At 40.2% G+C, this 24,222-nt stretch overlaps 1 protein-coding gene across 36 annotated transcripts in view; it reads right to left on the bottom strand.

The window, feature by feature from the left end:
- The window catches only part of LOC128686900 (zinc finger and BTB domain-containing protein 14), a 407,181-nt gene that overhangs the window by 171,490 nt on the left and 211,469 nt on the right, over nt 1-24,222 (bottom strand). Inside the window, exon 5 of one of the 36 annotated variants that reach the window (XM_053774163.2) lies at nt 2,026-4,007. The exons of the other annotated variants lie outside the window; for them this stretch is intronic. Coding sequence (XP_053630138.1) covers nt 3,714-4,007 — 294 coding nt within the window. The 3' untranslated portion in view covers nt 2,026-3,713. Of the gene's footprint in view, nt 1-2,025; nt 4,008-24,222 lie in introns of those variants that run through there. 36 annotated transcript variants of the gene reach the window in all.

Genomic DNA, 24,222 nt, shown 5'->3' with positions numbered 1-24,222 from the left:
CCTTTACTTGCTAGGAAGTCAGGATGGGTGATGGTAGGACGTCCTGGTTCTGTACTGGTGCTAGCCTTATCACTAGCCAAATTATCATACAAAGTCTTTCCTTTTGCACAAATCACACTGCTGTCTAGGGGATTTCCTTTTCTATTTTGGTCTGAAATCCACACAAATAATGCTGATTCCATCTTAGACATCACACTGTTTCTTACTTGGCTGAGGGAGGAGCAGTAGATGCTAGTGCTGCCCTGATCTTCGCCTCATTTTTCTTGATAGAGCGAACTGTGCTTTCATTTACATCAAATAATTTTCCAGTGGCAGAACTGCTCAAATAACCTGCCCTACACTTGTCTAGCAATTTTACCTTCTCCAGATTCATGACTTTTCATTGAGCACTTAGGGGTTGGCTCATCAATAGGAGTTGCTGCTCACTTGGGGGCCATACTTGCACAACCACCACACACACACACACACACACACACATACAGTATGACACATAAACAGCACAGACCAACACGAACAGTAACTGGACAATGACCGAGTGGTGGACTGGCTGGCGGTTGAGGGGGTAAGAGGGAGGGTAGTAGGGACGCGGTGGGAAGCACAAATATGACTGGCGGCTGGTCATTCGCGAATGTTCGAAGCTTGCAAAAGTGGAACTCACAAATGTGGAGGACCGCCTGTATACTCATTGGTCATTTCGCCCAATTTGAGCCCTATTTTCAGCCAATTCCGTTGTTCCAGTCGAACAAACTCGCAGCTAAATCTCCATTTGCTCTATCAATTGAGTACAAGAAACTGCCCATTTACCAATTTCAACTACTCAATAAAGTGGTCAGAAATTGGCAATTTGGCCAATTTGACACATTTCAAAAGATGCCAATTTCAAAACAGGGTCCAGAATAAACAATGCAGACATTCCTGGCACTAAAATAACATTTTCTCTGTTCATTAGTCATCTCCAGGCCCCACTTATATTACTCTTGCTTTCCATTTTGAATTTTTATTCACACAAAAAATAAAAGATTTACTCTAATGCAGACTACTGCATTATTTTAATAATTGTATAAATAATGTCAACTCATTCGTGACTTCGTATTAGACTGGCCAGTTGGACACGTACTGGATGGTGACGTCATTTGTTTACTCGTGAACATCAGGAAAAATTGAACATTTCCACTATTTTAGGCTCAACTTCAAGATTTTTGTGAAACCAACCAAATCATCTTTATTTCTGTAATATATCTTCCATTCTAACAAATGAGACCACAAAAATGAGAATACAACCATAAATACCATACGAAAACACATACAGTGTTACCTTGAGTTTCGAACAGCTCTTAACTCAAAAATTTTTATAAGTGTATTTTTTGCAAATGCTTTTGTAAGTGTATTTTTGGGTGTCTGAAACGGACTAATATAATTTACATTATCCCTCATGGGAACAAATTTGTTCGGTAATGGCACTCGAACAGCCTTCTGAAACGAATTATGGCTGAAACTCGAGGCACCACTGTACATCTCAAAGTTGGCGTTTTAAACCAAAAACAGTCAGTTTTTTCCTCATTGTGCATTGCAAGCTGTAGAATTTTTTTTTATACTGCACATACTGACCATGCAGACTCGCTCTCTCATGTGTAGATCTACCACTTTCTCCCGCTAGATTTGAAGCTGCTAGAATTTTGGTGTAATACTGGTACCAACATTGGCTTGCAAGCCATAGTACTACGGTACTGACAGTGAAAGGGTTAAACTGGTATTTTTAATATCGTGTAAAAAAATGACCGCATTATCGGCTTCCGTGAACTTTATAGGGTAGTTTTAATAACTGAATGGGTGTTTTGTTGGTCAAAGGAGCAATGGAATTGACTCAAAAATAATACTCTAAGTTGACAAAAATTGCCGATGCATACAGCAGAGCCCCACTTTACAGCACTTCACTAATGCAGTGCTTTTTAATTATACCCATTCTTCATTTATTCAGACTTCCTATAATAAATATATTCACTACTCACTATAACCTCAGGACAAAAATATTTAAAGGCAAGTAAAGTGTATAGCGGATATGCCTTTTTTTTTTTTTTAGGCCTAGCACTATTGCTCACGTACGTGAGTGTAAACATGTTATCAGGCTTTTATATGCATTTCAAAGTGGGAATAATAACAATAATAATAAAAAAAAGAAAAGAGCCCCCCCCCCCACACACACACATGCTATGCTTCACTTTACAGAAGTAGCCCAGAACCTAAATTACACCCAATCCATTAACTTTGCACCTGCATAATTCTGCAAGTTTTCCATCAAATTTTGTACTTTTGGTGTCATACCTTCAAAAAAGATTCTCTACCATTTCACTTAAAAAAAAAAAAAAAAAAAGTGGACATGCAGCAATATTAATTTCGGGGGACTGGACAGTGAAAGGTTGATGTAGGGATTTACATAACCTTGTGGAGACTGACAAGGTGTATTTTAGAGGAAAATAATATGAAACCTAGGCACAGGTCTACAAATGCAGATGTGGCAATCTGAACAAAGCTTGTGCACAACAGAATACTATACACCACCTGCAGTGGAACAACACTCACTGATTAAGGAACCAAACACCTGCAGATGAAAATGACTAAGTTTATCTCTGTTTCAGACAATTACACAGAACAAAATGCAGTTTTGTCATCTCTGAAACACAGTATTAGCACAAGTCCTCCTTAAAATGAGAAACCCCACATTCACATGGCAACAGTCACTGACTACTGCTGCTACTAGCATGGACCAGTAAGCCTACTCCAGCGTTCTTGTTGTTCTTGCATTTGCACCTCACAACATTCCTATGTTCCTGTATTGGCTGATAAGGCTTAAGAGTGAAATATGGCTATCATAAATGTCATCAGTTGCTCAAGTGTCCTCTAACCTAAAACTTATGTCTTAGTTGACGTCACACACGAGAACGAGGAAGAATTTGACTGAGTATTTTTTTGGCACTAGTTTGATAAAAAAATTAAAGTATATACATATTTAGAATACCAAGGCAAACTGGTGGCAGTAATTTAGAAAAGACAGAGATGCAGTGCAAGCTTTTACTGTGACAATTATTTGACTTAATATGGGGTATTTATCAAATTAAAAGTTTGCTTTGCTCTTGTGTTTTTTCTTTAAAGATCTATTAATCTTCCAGTTATTTCCTTTGATCATACAATGTGTACATTTACACAACAGTCATGCTGTGCTCTTTGGCTTCTTTAACACTCCCTACATTTTAAATGTTAAAAACAAAAAATAGCAAGTTTTTTTTTTTACCTTCCACAAAACTTTAATGGAAGAACTTTGAAAATACTGTACAATTAACATACATTTAATATACAAACAGATTTAAGATTAAGAGTTATTCCCTAATTTCATTATACCAATTACATGTGATTTGATTTATCATGATCTAAATTCCTAACCCACCTCCCGACGACTAAATACAGAAATATTTTAATTTTGATGTCAACCATCACCTCTATCTTTCTATATCTACATCTCTCTCTCTCTCTCTGCTATGTAAGATAATTTTGCTCAGTATTGCTAGAAATTATAACCATAAAATTATGTCACTTTAAACATGCTTGTACAAAGTCAGATAAAAACACTAAAAGAGGCACATTACTCAAGTTTTGATCCTCAAAGGTACACAGTCATTTATCCTTTTCCTATATTGTAGACATTTCATCAACAATTATTAGTAAGGTCTTGTCTGGGCTGTTGCTTGCCCTGGAACCTTTCCTACATGTTTATGCCTCCTCTTAACATGATCTTTCAAGTGACCTAACTGAGTGCTGCGATGATCACAATAAGGACAAGCGTAAGGTTTCTCCCCAGTATGTATCCTCAAGTGCCTCCTGAGATCTTCAAGCTGCCGAAAATTCTTGCCACAAACTGTGCAGTAGTACTTGGCAAGAAGCCTGAGGTTAGACCAAGCAGCATGATAGCCTACGAACTTTTCTCTTCCACTGCTCACCGAGCCCTGTCCCACCTGTGATACCAAGAAAAGTATTGAAAATGGGATATACCTGGCACTTTGTATGAACTGTTCCTTAGCACAATAAAGCATAAATTTATCAGAAATGTATTCAATACATTCCAATACAAAACAATCAGGACCCACAATAAGTAATTCCCCTCTAATTCTAAGTCATAGGTAACTAAATATTTCTTGTGTACAATTATTCATCAATACAGGCTCGAGTAATTTTGACAAAAGAATCAAAAGTACAATATTCCAATACAGCAAATGTGGGAAGAAATACCCCCCTGTAAATGATCCATAAACAGACTTGCCAAAAAGTGATCAAAGTAAAGCAGGACTAACAAACCTGGAACCAGAAAGCAAAACACTGGCCTTGTCTTGGAAACTCGTGGGTGCACATTATTTTCCATCTACTCGTCCTCTTTTAAACGCAATCTCTACCTCCATTTAAAGCATACATAACCTGCATAATGTTGCACATATTACAACACCTTATTCTATAAATGAATGAAGCAACTGTGAAGACAAAAAAAAGACAAAGTTGGCTATGGACAGCGGTAGACACCAGCCACAATCCTGCTGACACCAATAAGAGTAAATTTTACCATGGCTATGCATTTACACAAATTCTTCTATCCCTTGTGATGTTATAATTACAAAAAGCACCTATATGAAAACAAGGGAAAAATACCATGCAGCTAAATTTCAATTCAGCATCCACCCCGGTGCATCATACATCACAACATACCCGTATACACACATTCCCGTGCCTTGTACAGTGGTATGTCTATTCAGGACGTGCGCTAATCTTACAAGTGTTGTGTATTGTGGTGGCTAATAAGTAAGAGAAGAAATGTTCACCAGCACACTCAAAATATAATGGTATGATATCACTGTTTGCAAATCTACACAGTAATCTTTCCATTAACGTACAATTTTTATCATGAATGTGCAATTCCCACATTCTTTTATACCATATGATGCTTGAATTATATAATACCTTTACCTTTAATGTACCTTTGAAGAGTTTCGAGAGTTTCACTACTCCCGGTGCTTGCCTGGTCAACCAGGCTGTTGCTGCTAGAGGCCTGCTGCCCCACATATCCCTCACAGCCTGGATGATCTGGCACCTGGTGAAGATACTTGCCCAGTTTCCTCCTGAAGGCTTCTACACTTGTTCCAACAGTGTTTCTGATATCTACTGGTAAGATGTTGAATAGTCTGGGACCCCACATGTTGATACAATGTTCCCTTATTGTCCCCACTGCACCCCTGCTCCTCACTGGGTTTAGAGCACAAGTAACAAAACAGAAAGAATTCTATACATACATCATTCCTAGCTGTTTATGTATATATAAATAAATTTTGTCTGGTCTGCTCTAGGCCTTGATGGTAATTAACATGGTTTGAACACATCAGATTCTGGCAGTATTTACAGGATGACATTAAAGCCTTCTTGCCTGCTGTGCCAGAACTGGATGCATCATGCCCTAATCCACCAGGAGGCCATGGGGGTGCTTACCCCTCAGAACACCCTCCAGGTAGATCTCACTCTAGCATAGATACTAGATAGATGCACTGGATACCTTCACTAAATCTTCTCAAGAATTTTCTAGACTTGATAAAGCAAAGTGGACAAAATGTTGCTCTTAATAAGTGGCATTCACTACAACAGTGTTGTTTGTTCCATCTTGTTGGTATTTACATACCACTGCAGTTCCATACTAATACTGATTTAGAGATACATCACAGATGAATACCAAAATTCATGCACTTCATAATCCATGTGACTGGACTCATAAAATCGTAACACGACCGCAAACAAATCACAGACTGGGGGGGGTGGGGGTGGGGGCTTCAACCCATGGCAAGCAAGTCCTGAAACTCTCAGGCAGCGAGATTTAGGACCTCCCCTGCCATGGGATCATGCCTCACCTGATACTTGACGTGCAATTTTTTACTGCAGGCCATTTCATGTATAGTTTCACTTTTTTTGTGGTGACCATTTTCCTTCTGCTTGCTGCACAACTAAATTAAAAACTAACCATAAGATTTCATTCAAAATGTGCTCATTCTTAACTGGCAATTTTATACAGATAAGAGCAATATGGTACCAACACTCTTATATGGGTGTGAAGCTTGGGTTGCAAATGCTGCAGTAAGGAGGCAGCTGGAGGCAGTGGAGATGTCCTGTCTAAGAGCAATGTGTGGTGTAAATATTATGCAGAGAATTCAGAGTATGGAAATTAGGAGGAGGTGTGGAGTTACTAAAAGTATTAGTCAGAGGACTGAAGAGGGGTTGTCGAGGTGGTTTGGTCATTTAGAGAATGGATCAAAGTAGAATGACTTGGAGAGCGTGTAAATCTGTTGTGGAAGTGAGGCGCGGTAGGGGTCGTCCTCGAAAAGGTTGGAGGGAGGGGGTAAAGGAGGTTTTGTGGGAGAGGGGGTTGGACTTCCAGCAATCAGGTGTGAGTGTAGCTGATAGGAGTGAATGGAGACAAATGGTTTTTTGGACCTGACAAGCTGTTGGTGTGTGAGCAGGGTAGTATTTAATGAAGGGATTCAGGGAAACCAGTTATTTTTATATTGCCGGACTTGAGTATTGGAAATGGGAAGTACAATGCCTGCACTTTAAAGGCGGGGTTTGGGATATTGGCAGTTTGGAGGATATGATATAGTACATCTTTATACAGTGCTCCCTCATTTATCGTTGTTAATCTGTTCCTGGAAGTGCGACGATTATCGAAAAAGATGATTTTCGAATCAATTTTCCCCATAACAAAAAATGTAAATACAATTAATCCGTTCGTGACACCCAGAAATATTAAAACAAAAAATTTTTTTACATCAAATATAGATGTAGTACATAAACAATACAATGGGACATGATGAATGAAACATTAACAGCATAACACTTACCTTTATTGGAGATTCTTCTTAGTGTATGGAAGACTGGTTGAGGAGAGACATTGCATTAGTTACTGTTTGGAAGGGGAATCACCTTCCATCAACACCTCAGGTACCAAGTGCTTTTCTGGGGTTACTTTTCTTCTCTGTTTCATAATGTCACTAGGACCACCTTGAGAGTCACTGGAGTCCTGTCTCACAAAAAGAAGTATCCAGAGAGCTCTGTTTCTGGCATCTCTTTAAAACTTCCCTAAAATGGGCCAAGACACTGTTACTGTACAAGTTGCCAATATGGCTTGCAACATCCTTCTCAGGGTGATGTTTCTCCATAAATCTTTCCATCTTACCCCATATTTAAAAAATCTCCTTAATTTCTGAAGAAGGCACCTTCTTCCATCTCTCTTCCTCCTCCTCTGCAGCAAGATTCTGAGCTGCGGTCTGTTCCTGTTCCTGCTGAAGCTCTTGCAGCTCCTCAGTGGTTAGCTCTTCCTTGTGGTCCTCCACCAACTCTTCCACATCCTCCAAACTCACATCCAACCCCATGGAGCTCCCCAGTGCCACAATAGAGTTCACAACTGACATAGGCTCATCAGGGTCAGCCACAAACCCTTCAAAATCCCTCTTGTGGACACAATCTGGCCACAATTTTCTCCAAGCAGAGTTCAAAGTCCTGGTAGTCACTCCCTCCCAAGCCTTACCTATAAGGCTTATTCAATGGAGGATACTGAAGTGTTCTTTCCAAAACTCTCTTAGGGTCAACTGAGTGTCTGAGGTCACATTAAAGCACCTTGAAAACATTGCTTTTGGGTAGTTTTTTAAAGTTTGAAATGACCTGCTGGTCCATGGGCTGGAGGAGAGGAGTGGTATTCGGGAGCATGAACTTTACTGTGATAAACCCAAATTCCTGTAGAATTAGGTCATCCAAGTTTGGAGGATGAGCAGGTGCATTGTCCATTACTAAGAGGCACTTAAGATACAATTTCTTTTCCAAGAGGTAATTCTTCACACTAGGGCCAAACACTTCATTGAACCACTTGACGAAAATTTCCCGTGACCCATGCATTATTCGATTTCCAAAACACACACAATTTACTCTTCATAACATTGTTTTTCCTGAACACACTGGGATTTTCAGAATGGTACACCAGCAACGGCTTCACTTTGAAATCCCAACTAGCATTAGCACAGAACGTGAGTGTCAGCCTGTCTTTCATAGGATTGTGTCCTGGCAGTCCTAATGTAGTGATGTAGGTCCTCTTTGGCATTTTCTTTCAAGAGGCCTGTTTCATCACAAATGAACACTTGTTCAGGTTTCAGTCCTTCAGCCTCTATGTACTCCTTGAATTCACTTACGAATTTTGTAGCTGCAATTTTGTCCAAACTGGCAGCCTCACAATGCCTTATCACACTGTGTATGCCACTACGCTTCTTAAATCTCTCAAACCAACCTTTGCTGGCCTTAAATTCACAATTATCAGTACTCGTTGCAGGCAATTTCTTTACCAGATCGTCATGCAACTGCCTAGCCTTTTCACAAATAATCGACGTCATACGAGTATCTCCTGCTAATTGCTTCTCGTTTATCCACACCAATAATAACTTCTCAACATCTTCGAGTACAGGTGATCTCATTTTTGTCAGCATATTTACCCCCTTTGTAACAACAGCTTCCTTGATTTCCTTTTTCTTGGCCATGATGGAAGATATGGTTGTACGGGATTTGTTATACATCCTCGCCAGTTCGGCCACACATACGCCACTTTCAATCGTATTTCTCACTTTCTTTACCAAAGGCTTGGCACTAGGAGCTTTCCTTGGAGCCATGGTAGCTTATTTAGCGCTTGCAAGCACTAAAATGAATGGAATATTATGAAATATTTCGTATGAACAAGCGAGGGGACCGTCGCTCACTGGTAAACAATGGCACACTGGCTGGGAAGGGAGGCTGAGGTGGCTCAGAGCCTGAGTATGCGTCCCGGACGAAGGACGATTAGCAAGTAAACGGACCATTTGCGAGCCAATGTTTGGACGAGAATAACGCGACGATTTCCGAAAAGGACGACTATCGAGCCGGACAATTATTGAGGGACCACTGTATGTGCTTCTAAACTGTTTCATCTGGGCACCTTTGCAAAGACGGTGATTGTGTGTGAGGTGAAAATGGTGAATGATGATTAAAGTATTTTCTTTTTGGGGATTTTCATTCTTTTTGGGTCACCCTGCCTCGGTGGGAGACGGCCGACTTGTTGAGAAAAAAAAAAGCAACATTTTAACCCTTTGAGGGTCTGTCCTGTAGTTCTACGACTTTGAAGCCAGGGTCCAAGACATAGTACTACGCCACAAGCTAAGCTTACTCAGGTAAGCTTTGAGTGGTAAATTTGGGCCTAGACAGGAGAGAATGCATCTACACCTACCATCCGACTTACGACCTGCTCGACTTATGACCACTCGACTTACGACCGTGTTTTTTATGCCAAATTTCTGGGAAATAAACAACTATTTGTGTTGTACACAGTGTTTATCCTAAACCTTACAGTATAAAATACAGTACTAACAACATAAAAAGTAAAGTAAAACATGAAATACCAAAATAAAATAGTAAAATAAAGTCATTACAAAAATGTTTTGTTGATATTCAGTAGTAAAGTTCAACTTACGACCATTTCGACTTACAACCGGTTTCTCAGAACCGAACTTGGTCGTAAGTCGGATGGTAGGTGTATGTGGTGGCATGCACCATATAAAATAAATCCTACAGCACGCAGTGCATTAGAGAAAAAACAGCAACCATGTTTTTGGATTAAAACAGCAACTTTGTGGTGTATATTCGTATGGTTTTTCCAGTTGTATTCATGGTTTCTTGTTCTCATTTGATAGAATGGAAGATTTGTTACAGGATAAGAGATGATTTTGATTGGCTTTAGTACTGAAAATAGCTCGACACCAAGCTCAAAGTAGTGGAAATGTTAAGATTTTTGCGGATGTTCAAAAGTAAACAAATGACGTCACACGTCCAATATACGCCAACTGGCGAGTCTACTGTATGTTCACAAATGTGCTGATATTATTTATACAATTATTACAATATTGCATAACAGTAAATCATCTATTTATTTGTGTGAAACATATTGGTGAACACCATTTAGATAAGAGTAAAGAGGCTTTTGTGGCATTTATGGATTTGGAAAAAGGTATATGACAGGGTGGATAGGGGGAACAATGTGACAGATGTTGCAAATGTATAGGATAGGAGGTAGGTTATTGAAAGAAGTGAAAAGTTTTTACGGGGATAGTGAGGTTCAGAGTATGTAGGAGAGAGCGTGATTATTTCCCAGTAAATTGAGGCCCTAGACAAGGATATGTGATGTCACCATGGCTGTTCAATATATACATGTATTTATACTTGGGGTTGTAAGAGAAGTGAATGCTCGGGTGTTGGCAAGAGGAGTGGAGTTAAAAGATAAAGAATCAAACACAAAGTGGGAGTTGTCACAGTTGCTCTTTGCTGATGACACTGTGCTTTTGGGAGATTCTGAAGAGAAGTTGCAAAGGTTGGTAGATGAGTTTGGTTGAATATGTAAAAGGAGAAAATTTAAAGTGAATATAGGAAAGAGTAAGGTGATGAGAATAGCAAAAAAAATTAGGTAATGAAAGATACCGTGGACCCTCGCATACCGTTGGCATCACATGACGTTAAATCCGCATACCAATACATTTTATCACTAAAATTTTGCCTCGCATACCGCTAAAAAACTCGCTCAACGCTATTCGTCCGAGACGCTTCTAATGTGCAGCCTGAGCCAGCTTCACATGTTCCGCCGGTGGCATTGTTTACAAGCCAGCCTCCGTGGTAATATCCAAGCATACAATCGGAACATTTCGTATTATTACAGCGTTTTTGGTGATTTCATCTGCAAAATAAGTGACCATGGGCCCCAAGAAAGCCTCTAGTGCTAACCCAGTGGTAAAAAGGGTGAGAAATACTATCATACCACAGTCAGCTGTTGCTTGACCAGTCAGCTGTTGCTGGATCAGTCAGCTGCTGTTGCACCTTGATCAGCTGTTGCTGGACCAGTCAGCTGTTGCTGGATCAGTCAGCTGCTGCTGCACCATGATCAGCTGTTGTTGGACCAGTCAGCTGTTGCTGAATCAGTCAGCTGCTGCTGCACCACGATCAGCTGTTGCTGGACCAGTCAGCTGTTGCTGGATCAGCCAGCTGCTGCTGCACCACAATCAGCTGTTGCTGGACCAGTCAGCTGTTGCTGGATCAGTTAGCTGCTGCTGCACCACGATCAGCTGTTGCTGGATCAGTCAGCTGCTGCTGCACCACGATCAGCTGTTGTTGGACCAGTCAGCTGTTGCTGAATCAGTCAGCTGCTGCTGCACCACAATCAGCTGTTGCTGGACCAGTCAGCTGTTGCTGGACCAGTCAGCTGTTGCTGGACCAGTCAGCTGTTGCTGGACCAGTCAGCTGTTGCTGGACCAGTCAGCTGTTGCTGGACCAGTCAGCTGTTGCTGGACCAGTCAGCTGTTGCTGGATCAGTCAGCTGTTGCTGGATCAGTCAGCTGTTGCTGGATCAGTCAGCTGTTGCTGGATCAGTCAGCTGTTGCTGGATCAGTCAGCTGTTGCTGGATCAGTCAGCTGTTGCTGGATCAGTCAGCTGTTGCTGGATCAGTCAGCTGTTGCTGGATCAGTCAGCTGTTGCTGGACCAGTCAGCTGTTGCTGGACCAGTCAGCTGTTGCTGGACCAGTCAGCTGTTGCTGGACCAGTCAGCTGTTGCTGGATCAGTCAGCTGTTGCTGGACCAGTCAGCTGTTGCTGGACCAGTCAGCTGTTGCTGGACCAGTCAGCTGTTGCTGGATCAGTCAGCTGCTGCTGCACCACGGTCAGCTGCTGCTGCACCATCAGCTGTTTCTGAACATGACACGTCCCGAACCTGTCCGTCCAGCCTGAGCGCCTGCCTTGCCGTCATTGTTTACAAGCCAGGGTGGCCGGTTGCATGCATACATTCGATACATTTTGTATTATTCCATTATTTATAGTGCTTGTAACTGCTAAATAAGCCACCATGGGCCCAAAGAAAGCTTCTAGTGCCAACCCTGTGGTAAAAAGGGTGATAAATACTATCGTACCACAGTCAGCTGCTGCTGCTGCACCATAGCTGTTGTTGTTGCTGCACCACCGTCAGCTGTATTACTCGATGTGGAGAGAGTGTTGTTGGTGTGGCTTAACGTGAAACAATTACCGAGAAACAATTAACCCCAGAGGGTTAGCCACCCAGGATAACCCAAGAAAGTCAGTGCATCATCGAGGACTCTAACTTATTTCCATTGGGGTCCTTAATCTTGTCTCCCAGGATGCAACCCACACCAGTCGACTAACACCTAGGTGAACAGGGAAAAATGCCTGGAACTAGTGCTCATATTGGTGAATTTAAAGCCAGCAAAGGTTGGTTTGAGAGATTTAAGAATCGTAGTGGCATACACAGTGTGATAAGGCCTGTTCTGGAAGAAAATGCCAAACAGGACCTAAAGTACTCAGGAGGAAAAGGCACTCCCAGGACACAGTGTCTCATCAGTCATTGCTGCATCTTCAATAAAGGTAAGTGTCATTTATTCTTCATTTAGTAGAGTAGTACATGCACAATATATACTGTGCATGTACTACTCTACTATTGTGCATGTATCCTTCTCGTTGTGTGTAGGAAAATGTATATTTCATGTGGTAAAATTTTTTTTTTCATACTTTTGGGTGTCTTGCACGGATTAATTTGATTTCCATTATTTCTTATGGGGAAAATTCATTCGCATAACGATAATTTCGCATAACAATGAGCTCTCATGAACGGATTAATATCGTTATGCGGGGGTCCACTGTATCAGGTTAGAGGGAGAGAGTATGGAGGAGGTGAATGTATTCAGATACACGTACATCCTCTCCTCACTTAGCAACATACTCGTTTACCGACGTCTCAGACTTATGATGGGCTCTCCGACTTGTATTCATACCTCGATAATGTATATTAGAGCTGATTTCCGCTTTTCTTTCAATATACAGTACACTACTGTATAAACAGTTGAAAATATACCAGAAATGTTATAAATGGTGGAAAGATGACATTAAAACAATATCAAAGATGGTTGACACAAACCCACTACCATTATAGTATGCTCCTCACTCAGTGACAAATTCGTTTAATGATGCGTTCTTAGGAAAGGAACTCCGTCGTTAAGCAAGGAGATGCTGTATTTAGGAGTGGACCTGTCAGCAGATGGGTCTATGAAAGATGAGATGAATCATAGAATTGACGAGGGGGAAAATGTGAGTGGTGTACTGAGGAGTCTATAGAGACAAAGAACTGTCCATGGAAGCAAAGAGGGAACTATATGAGAGTATAGTTATACTAACGCTCTTATATGGATATGAAGCATGGGTGGTGAATGTTGCAATAAAACGAAGGCTGAAGGCAGTGGAGATGTCATGTCTGAGGGCAATGTCTGGTGTGAATATAATGAAGAGAATTCGTAGTTTGGAAAGGAGGTGCGGGATTACCAAAAGTATTATCCAGAGGGATGGGGAGGGGTTGTTAAGGTGGCTCATCAAACATGTAAAGAGGATGGAACAAAATAGAATGACTTCAAGAGTGTATAAAACTGTAGTGGAGGGAAGGCGGGGTAGACGTCAACCTAGGAAAGGTTGAAGGTAGGAAGTAAAGGAGGTTTTGTGTGCGAGGGGCTTGGACTTTCAACAAGTATTTGTGAGCGTGTTAGATAAAAAGGGAATGGAGACAAATGGTTTTAGGACTTGACGTGCTGTTGCAGTGAGCAAAGTAACATTTATGAAGGGATTCAGGGAAACCGGCAGGCTGGACTCCAGTCCTGGAGATGGGAAATACAGTGCCTGCACTCTGAAGGAGGGGTGTTAATGTTGCAGTTTTATAACTGTAGTGTAGGCATGCCTCTGGCAAGACAGTGATGGAGTGAATGACGGTGAAAGATTTTCTTTTAGGACTACCCTACCATGGTGGGAAACTGATGTGTTAATAAAAAAATAAATAAAAAAAAAAAAAAAAAAAAAAAAAAAAAAAAAAAAAAAAAAAAAAACATTTGTAAAGCCTGGAAATGTAACTAACAAAGGAAATGTTATTTTAGTGCTAGGAATGCCTGCATTGTCTATTCTGAACCCTATTTTGAAATTGGAATATTTTGAACTGTGTGAAATTGGCCAAATTACCAATTTCCAGTCACTTTATTGGGTAGCTGAAATAGTTGATTGGGCGATTTCTTGTGCTCAATCGATAAAACAGAAGTAATACTAGAGAAACAGCCAAGAATTTGGTCGACTGGTATAGTGTAAATTGGCTTAAAATGGGAGTCAATGTGGTCAAAATTGCCGATGCATAAATATCACTGATGTAGCAAAATTCACAAGAGCGTAATTTTATAAATTTTCCATCAAATTTTTAACTTTTTGTTTTATTACCTTTAGAAAAAGATTCTCTACCATTTCATAAGAAAGATTTTTTTTTTTTAATTCTTGGACCCTATGGACAAGTTTAACCCTTAACCCTTTGACTGTTTTCGACGTATAAATACGTCTTACGAGCCAATGTTTCTGACGTATATACATGTATACTCAAAAATTCTAGCGGCTTCAAATCAAGCGGTAGAAAGCTGGTAGGCCCACATGTGAGAGAATGGGTCTGTGTGGTCAGTGTGCACCACATAAAAAAAATCCTGCAGCACACATTGCGTAATGAGAAAAAAAAAACGATCGTTTTTTTGGAATAAAACGCCGACTTTGAGGTGTATTTTCGTATAGTATTTATCGTTGTATTTGCGTTTTCCTGGTCTTAGGTGATAAAATGGAAAACATATTACAGAAATAGAGATTATTTTCATTACTTTGACAATGAAAACGACCTTGAAACTGAGCTCAAAGTAGCGGAAATGTTCGATTTTTACCAATGTTCAGGAGTAAATAAATCACACCACACGTCCAATACACGTCAACTGGGGAGTCTAATATTCTTTCACTAGTGCACTGATATTATTTATACCATTTTTACAGTAATGCAGTAGTCTGCATAACAGTAAATTTTGTATTTTTTTGTATGAATAAAAAATCAAAATAGAAAGCAATAATAATATAAGAGGGGCCTAGAGATGTGACTAATGAACAGAGCATATGTTATTTTAGTACCACGAATGTCTACCTTGTTTATTCTGGACCCTATTTTGAAATTGGCATCTTTTTTAGTTTGTGTGAAATTGGCCAAATTGCCAATTTCTGACCACCATATTGGGTAGTCCAAATTAGTAAATGGGAGGTTTCTTGTATTCAGCTGATAGATAAAATATTTTTTTTTTTTCAAAAAATTGAGCAACATAGAATGACAGTTTCAGAGAGGGGCCTGAAACAGTCAAAGGGTTAAACGGTCCAAACGTATATATACGTTCACGCGCGTAGCGCCCCAAACGTATATATACGTTTTCTTTGTCATTCATTCAACATTGCCACGATAAGCCTGAGTCACCTAGACATGAGAGAATGGGTGTGCGCACTCACTGTGCGCCATATTAAAATAATTGGGGATGCCTGGGTACCATATGCCCTTTTTTTCCTTTAAAAAAAAAAAGATTTTTTCTCTCAAAAAATTTGGGGCACTACGCGAGTGAACGTATATATAGGTTTGGACCGTTTAATGGTTAAATTGTCTGAACCCTGAAAGGGTTAAAGACCGATAAAAATTGTAAAATAACTGGGATGAAAAATTTACTTTCCACAGTTTTGGAATTTATCTAACCTCCAGACACCCCCCCCCCCCCATGAACTACAGGGTTTACCTGTACAGAAAGCAAGCATAAAATATATGGAAAAGCATATAATGCATTATTGTCATTAATACCACTGCCTTTATGTATAAAGAGAGGGTGTTGAAAAGTACACAGAGATAACACAAAAAGTGTAAAGAGAACTTGAAAAGTTCAAGTCAGTTCTTGATCAGCATGGCTGTGGTTCATATTGAGGAATGCATGATGCCAGCAGCAACAGCCTTGATCCACCAGAAGGCTGAACCTGGGACAAAGTCATGGCGGACACTGACCTCTCTCAAAAATTCCTCGTATGCTAACCCCCCACCACTGCCTCTTTGAAGTGGAGGGAACTTCCATTATGCTAATTCAAACATTTCCTTCAAGTCAATACAGTACAACATCTTGCAATGAAGTAAAGTTTTTGGGGATGGCAGTCTTCAAAAAATTTTTTTTATTAGATTCAATTCTTTAGAAACTGGCACAAGTTGTATTTTCTGGTAAAGTGTACTAATACATGTATGTAGAAATGAGTTGTTACATACAATATGCCAAGTGTTTAACCCTTTAACTGTCCAAACATAGATCTGCGTTCTCTCACTCAGCACTCTGAATATTTTGAGAAATAAAAAATTAATTAAAGAGGGCAGAAGTGTTGCCGATACTTGTACACCTCTTTTCCTTGTTTTTGTTTTAATTTACATAATTTTTTTTACTCTGATAATTACAATTTGTAGTAGTTCCTGTGATTTCATAGTCAATGTTTGTTTTGACATTTATATTAGGTACTGAAATAATACTCAAATAGTCACAAACACACTGACAAATGAACATTTTCACCTTCCTTGGCCACATACTACTGTCTAGAAATATATACAAAGTATTTATAGGTCCCAGCAATGTTTTAGACATGCTGAAGTATATGTGAAACTCCTTGTAGCACAGTATAAGACAAGTGTCACACCAGTGCTAAGAGTGCAGCAATGGAGCGACACTTGATTGTGTACTGCCTTGGCTTTATTTTTCACTGTTATATATAAACACATTTGTCTGTACCTGTGTATCTGTCTGTCTAGCTGTCTCTGTTTATCTGTGTCTCTGCTTATCTGTCTTTCTGTCTACCTGTATGCATCTGTCTTCCTGTATGCTTCTCTCTCTGTCTCAGAGAGAGAGAGTGCTGCTTATGAACTTACGGGTATTACACACAATGCAATCGTCACATCTGATTCCTGAACAAGTGAAAATGCATATTACTTACCAGTCATGCTTATTATGCCTTATATCTACAAGCACAGTATAGCACTGTCTGGATTTTTTTGGGGTTATCCTAGGTAATTTAAACTATGTATAATTGTAATTGTGTACCTGTGAAACAGACATAGATATAGCCAAAATCAATCAGCAACCCACCCACCCAACTTGAACACATATTACACACTCCAGAATTGTTTCTCTTTACTTGGGGCATAGGTTATAGGACATTCTGGCAGGATGACACTACCACTGACATCAAAATTCAAAGGATGTTGCACATGGGTTATTATCGACATTTTTTATATTTCCTTGACCACTTGTGGCCACATTCATCAAAGCCACTTAACTCAGGATCAGTATCACTTTCCTCTTAAAAGGGAGTGTTAATAGGACATGACATCAGTTAATCCCTGGTGTTTGCCACCCTGTTTGGTCTAGCTGGTGCTCAATTGAACTGGTGCTCCCACAAGGTATTATGTGGTCCCAGACTTTTTTTAATACTTTGCACACTGAGTTAAGACCCATTCTTTACTAAACAAGCATCTTGGGCCAATCGTACCAAATTTGGAGGCAGGAAAAATAAAACGTTGATTTACGTTTTTCCTGTGCTACTGTGTATTTTGTAGAGTAGCCTAGAATTTAAGTGTTCTATTTTGATCTGGGTACAGTATCTTTACAGTATATGCATATTTTTTTTATAGCACATTACAGCTACAGCCTCTCCTCACTTAGCGATTACTCGTATACCAATGACTCGGACTTATGACGGGCTCTTTGACCAGTATGCATACGTAAATAATGTATATTATAGCAGATTTCCTCTTTTCTATTTATTATACAATATACAGTGCACTACTGTATAAACATTTAACCCTTTCAGGGTCCAAGGCCAAAATCTGAAGTCACGCACCAGTGTCCAAGAAATTTTGAAAAAAAAAAAATTATTTTTTTCTTACAGAATTAAAGAGCATATTTTTGTGAAGGTAATAAAACAAAAAAAATTAGAATCTGATCAGTACTTACCGAGATACAGTGCCAAGAAGTTTGTAGAAAATGATGTGGTGGCGGCAACATTGACGAATTCCACATACGCGTATTATATTATTTTGTTGTTTTAGTTGTTTTTTCTTTTCTTTTCCAATTTTTTTCTATTCCTACTAACATTTGGGGCCTGAGAGACCAATACTCTATATAATGTATATATATAAACTCACTGTATTGAACACAATAACCGCACTAAAGTTATTATCATATTATTGTTTACCACTGTTGTTTATTACAATAAACATGCACAAATATTGTATAATACTAATGTTCTATCATATATTTACATATTTACAATCACTGGACATGGTTTTAGAACTGCTGGAGCTTGTGGAACTCCTTGAAACAAGGCACCATGCACAGAGGCACCTTACATTCCTCACACATAAACCGAGTGTCTTTGCGTCTTTGTTGCCGTCGTTTTGTTTGTGCACAGACAATGCATCTCTTCTGAGCAAATTTCTTTTGAGTTGAAGGAAGCTGTATTATGAAATGATCACCTTCTCTTCTCAAACGCTTGGGTATATTGTGATGAATTCGAGGACCATGTTGTATTGCAGGTGTTGTTACCTGGTACTTCATTATGAGTTGTCTGACAACAGACAAACAAAATTCACCATACGGTGGTCTGTTACCAGTCTTTATTTGGTACATATTATATGCATTCAGCATTGAAATGTCCATGAGATGGAAGAAAAGTTTCATGTACCACTTGTAACTCTTATGAACACAGTCAACAAAACCAATCTGCATGTCACACTTGTCAACCAAGCGCATGTTTTGTGTATAATCAATCACTGTCACTGGTTTTCGAATACGTTCATTAGTCACTCGATCAACTTTGCCACTGTCTTGCATTTCATTACGGTGAATGGTTGTCAACAATGTGACATCTCGTTTGTCATGCCACCGTAATGCCATGATGTCATTGGCAGTAAACACCTGCACGTCATCACCACGAACACCTGCGTTGAGCCTGGGCATATGTTTACGATTAGAACGCACTGTGCTACACACATCTGTCTTGTTCACTCGCATGAAATCACTGAGTAATGGGCTTGTGTACCAGTTATCGGTATATAATGTATGGCCCTTACCAAGATAAGGTGCCATCATGTTTCTCACTACGTCACCTGATATACCCAATAACATCTTGGTATCTTTCAATGTTTTACTACCCGTGTATACAACAATATCCAACACCAGGCCACTGTCACAATCACAGAGTACAAACAATTTTATACCAAAGCGGTTCCTCTTGCTCGGTATATACTGCTTGAATGACAGTCTACCTTTGAACAAAATCAAAGACTCGTCAATTACAAGATTCTTGAATGGATAAAAGTATATCCTGAACTTTTGTTTGAGATACATGAAAACATTTCTAATCTTGTATAACCTGTCACTTCTGTCAGGCCTGGTTTTGTCAGAGAAGTGCAACATACGTAACAGTAAGATAAACCTGTTCACTGGTATTATTTCACTGAAGGATGGGGTACAAATTAGCCGATCTGTGGACCAGTATGCTTTTATATTATGCTTATAGACGTGAGGCATAAGCATTATTGTTGCAAAAAGCAAATACATTTCTGCAACAGTCGTCTCTTTCCACCTGTGTAGTCTTGACTGTGGTGATAAGATCGTATTTGCCATGGTGTACTGAAAATACTTATTACTTTCCCTGACAATAATTTCCATCAATGGCTGGTCAAAGAATAATTCAAAGAATTCCAGTTCATTGGCCGTGGTTCCAAGGGGACAGGTAGGTAGAATTCCACTTTGCGAGTCATCAAAGTGGTGAGGGCTGGGAACAAAATTGGGATTTTGCTGCCAATCCCAGATACGGTTTGCTGGTGGATACTGGACATCATAGGCTGGTTGTACGGGTGGTTGTGGCGGGCTGGTGGGTGACGCTCCGCTTTGTCCTTGAACTGACGAGTCAGCAGCGTGGGTTCCCGCGTGGCACAGCGAGTCACGCATGGCGGTGCCACTACCACCACCAGCCCCACTAACACCATCCACTGATGTCTGTGGCCCATCCATGCCAAGTGTAGCCACATCATCCTCACTATCACTACCTAAAACGGGTGTAGGGCCACGGGATGTACTCCGGGATGTACTCCGGGATGAACTCCGTCCCCTGGGCACAGCATAGGGTACACTACCCGAGCGCATGCGGCGGCGAACATACCGACGCTTCACTGGTGAATATGTTTCCTCACTATCACTACTCGAATGATCGTCGAGCGCAATAAAATCACAATCCACGTCAGAATCATCGTCATTACTGAAGTCAGAGGCCAGGCCACGGGAAAATATTAGTTTTCTCTTACGTTTAGGAACACCCGACCGTGAGTCACGAGTGCCCACACCAGAGGTAGGTCGAGGATCGTCGGGGTTTTCTGCACTATTATCGATATCCTGGTCATTATTTTCGGTCACTAACTTATCAAAGCCGTAGAATTCGTCTTCATTTCCACTTCCATCAGTGTCAGAACTATCAGACAGGAAGAGGAGAGTCCCAATTTCCCGGGGAGTGAGAGCTGACTTGCGACGAGACATGGTGAACAAGGGTGACTGAGCCGGCGTTCCCACAATGCTATGCAGGCGCCTAGATTTTTTGTTTACGGCGCACACCCACGGCGCAGACCCATTCTCTCATGTAGGCCTATGAGCGCTTTCGCGCTAAATTTGACGGCGCTAGAATTTTGGCGTAGATCTACGGTTTGGACACTCACCGACCAGCCGTAGATCTACGGGACGGACCCTGAAAGGGTTAAATATATACCAGGAATATTATAAACGGTGCAGAGGTGACATTAAAACAATATCAAAGATACACAAATAACCCGCACATAAAAGAGAGAAGCTTACGACGACGTTTCGGTCCGACTTGGACCATTGACAAAGTCACTTTGTCAATGGTCCAAGTCGGACCGAAACGTCGTCGTAAGCTTCTCTCTTTTATGTGCGGGTTATTTGTGTATCGTTCCAGTCACGGTATTGTGCCTTTTTGTTATTAATATCAAAGATGGTTGACACAAACCCACTACCATTATAGTATGCTCCTCACTTCATGATGGATTCATTTACCAACATGGTCTTAGGAACAGAACTCCGTCGTTAAGTGAGGAGAGGCTGTATTTTAAACTTTCCTAGAAAATGTAATTTAACCCTTTCAGGGTCCGTTCCATAGATCTACGCCATGAGCTCAGCTCACTCTGATAAACTGTGAGTGGTAAATTTGGGCCTAGATATGAGAGAATACATCTTTGTGGTATGTGTGCACCACATAAAACAAATCCTGCAGCACACTGTGTATAATGAGAGAAAAAAAAAACGAGACCGTGATTTTCGATTAAAACAGCGACTTTGCAGTGTTTGTTCGTATGTTTTTTATAGTTGTACAGTGGACCCCCGGTTAACGATATTTTTTCATTCCAGAAGTATGTTCAGGTGCCAGTACTGACCGAATTTGTTCCCATAAGGAATCTTGTGAAGTAGGTTAGTGCATTTCAGACCCCCAAACATACACGTACAAACAAACGCACTTACATAAATACACTTACATAATTGGTCGCATTGGGAGGTTATCGTTAAGAGGGGGTCCACTGTATTTGCGATTTCTTGGTCTCATTTGATAGAATGGAAGACATATTACAGAAATAGAGATGGTTTTGATTGGTTTTAGCACTGGAAATGGCTTGAAACTGAACTCAAAGTAGCGAAAATGCTAAATTTTTGCCGATGTTCAAGAGTAAACAAACGACCTCACACGTCTAATACATACCAGCTGGTGGGTCTAATATACATTCACAAATGTGGTGATGATATTTATACAATTATTACAATATTGCATAACAGTAAATCTTCTATTTTTTGGTGTGAATAAAACTTCATTATGTGAATAAAAAATAAAAATGTAATTTATTTGTAAAGCCTCAAAACATAACTAATGAACAGAGGAAATGTTAGTTTAGTGCCAGGAATACCTACATTGTTTATTCTGGACCCTATTTTGAAATTGGAATATTTTGAAATTTGTGTTAAATTGGCCAAATTACCAATTTCCCATTACTTTATTTTCTAGTTGAAAGAGTTGACTTGGCGATTTCTTGTGCTCAATCGATAGAACTGAAGTAATACTAGTGAAATAGCTAAGAATTTGGTCGACTGGAATAATGTAATTGGCCTAAAATGGGAGTCAAAGTCGCCAAAATCGCAGATTCGTAAATACCGTTGACACATCAAAATTCGCGAGAGCATAATTTCGTCAATTTTTCACTAAATTTCGTATTTTTGTTTTATTGCCTTCACAAAAAGATTCTCTACCATTTCATAAAATTTTTTTTTTTTTTTTTTTTAATTCTTGGACACTGGGGCACCACTTCAGATTTTGGCCTTGGACCTTGAAAGGGTTAAAGCTGCTTGGACTTAAACATTTTCACAAAATGTTTATACAAATAAAGTTTACATTATTACATTTTGTCTAAGGGGAAAATTAAGTTTCTCAAGTCAGTTCCTTATCAGCAAGGCTGCAGACTAGAAATGCTTATAAATATTTTTTTTTTATTATCACACTGGCCGATTCCCACCAAGGCAGGGTGGCCCAAAAAAGAAAAACTTTCACCATCATTCACTCCATCACTGTCTTGCCAGAAGGGTGCTTTACACTACAGTTTTTAAACTGCAACATTAACACCCCTCCTTCAGAGTGCAGGCACTGTACTTCCCATCTCCAGGACTCAAGTCCGGCCTGCCGGTTTCCCTGAACCCATTCATAAATGTTACTTTGCTCACACTCCAACAGCACGTCAAATATTAAAAACCACTTGTCTCCATTCACTCCTATCAAACACGCTCACGCATGCCTGCTGGAAGTCCAAGCCCCTCGCACACAAAACCTCCTTTACCCCCTCCCTCCAACCTTTCCTAGGCCGACCCCTACCGCGCCTTCCTTCCACTACAGACTGATACACTCTTGAAGTCACACTGTTTCGCTCCATTCTCTCTACATGTCCGAACCACCTCAACAACCCTTCCTCAGCCCTCTGGACAACAGTTTTGGTAATCCCGCACCTCGTCCTAACTTCCAAACTACGAATTCTCTGCATTATATTCACACCACACATTGCCCTCAGATATGACATCTCCACTGCCTCCAGCCTTCTCCTCGCTGCAACATTCATCACCCATGCTTCACACCCATATAAGAGCGTTGGTAAAACTATACTCTCATACATTCCCCTCTGCCTCCAAGGACAAAGTTCTTTGTCTCCACAGACTCCTAAGTGCACCACTCACCCTTTTCCCCTCATCAATTCTATGATTCACCTCATCTTTCATAGACCCATCCGCTGACACGTCCACTCCCAAATATCTGAATACATTCACCTCCTCCATACTCTCTCCCTCCAATCTGATATCCAATCTTTCATCACCTAATCTTTTTGTTATCCTCATAACCTTACTCTTTCCTGTATTCACTTTTAATTTTCTTCTTTTGCACACCCTACCAAATTCATCCACCAATCTCTGCAACTTCTCTTCAGAATCTCCCAAGAGCACAGTGTCATCAGCAAAGAGCAACTGTGACAACTCCCACTTTATGTGTGATTCTTTATCTTTTAACTCTACGTCTTTTGCCAAGACCCTCGCATTTACTTCTCTTACAACCCCATCTATAAATATATTAAACAACCATGGTGACATCACACATCCTTGTCTAAGGCCTACTTTTACTGGGAAATAATTTCCCTCTTTCCTACATACTCTAACTTGAGCCTCACTATCCTCGTAAAAACTCTTCACTGCTTTCAGTAACCTACCTCCTACACCATACACCTGCAACATCTGCCACATTGCCCCCCTATCCACCCTGTCATACGCCTTTTCCAAATCCATAAATGCCACAAAAACCTCTTTAGCCTTACCTAAATACTGTTCACTTATATGTTTCAAAGTAAACACCTGGTCCACACACACCCTACCTTTCCTAAAGCCTCCTTGTTCATCTGCTATCCTATTCTCCGTCTTGCTCTTAATTCTTTCAATAATAACTCTACCACACACTTTACCAGGTATACTCAACAGACTTATCCCCCTATAATTTTTGCACTCTCTTTTGTCCCCTTTGCCTTTATACAAAGGAACTATGCATGCTCTCTGCCAATCCCTAGGTACCTTACCCTCTTCCATACAT

Source organism: Cherax quadricarinatus, chromosome 7, assembly GCF_038502225.1.
Source record: "Cherax quadricarinatus isolate ZL_2023a chromosome 7, ASM3850222v1, whole genome shotgun sequence".
Taxonomy (NCBI): Eukaryota; Metazoa; Arthropoda; class Malacostraca; order Decapoda; family Parastacidae; genus Cherax; species Cherax quadricarinatus.
Note: the sequence above shows the minus strand (reverse complement) of the source record. Positions and strands in the feature narration are given on the sequence as shown.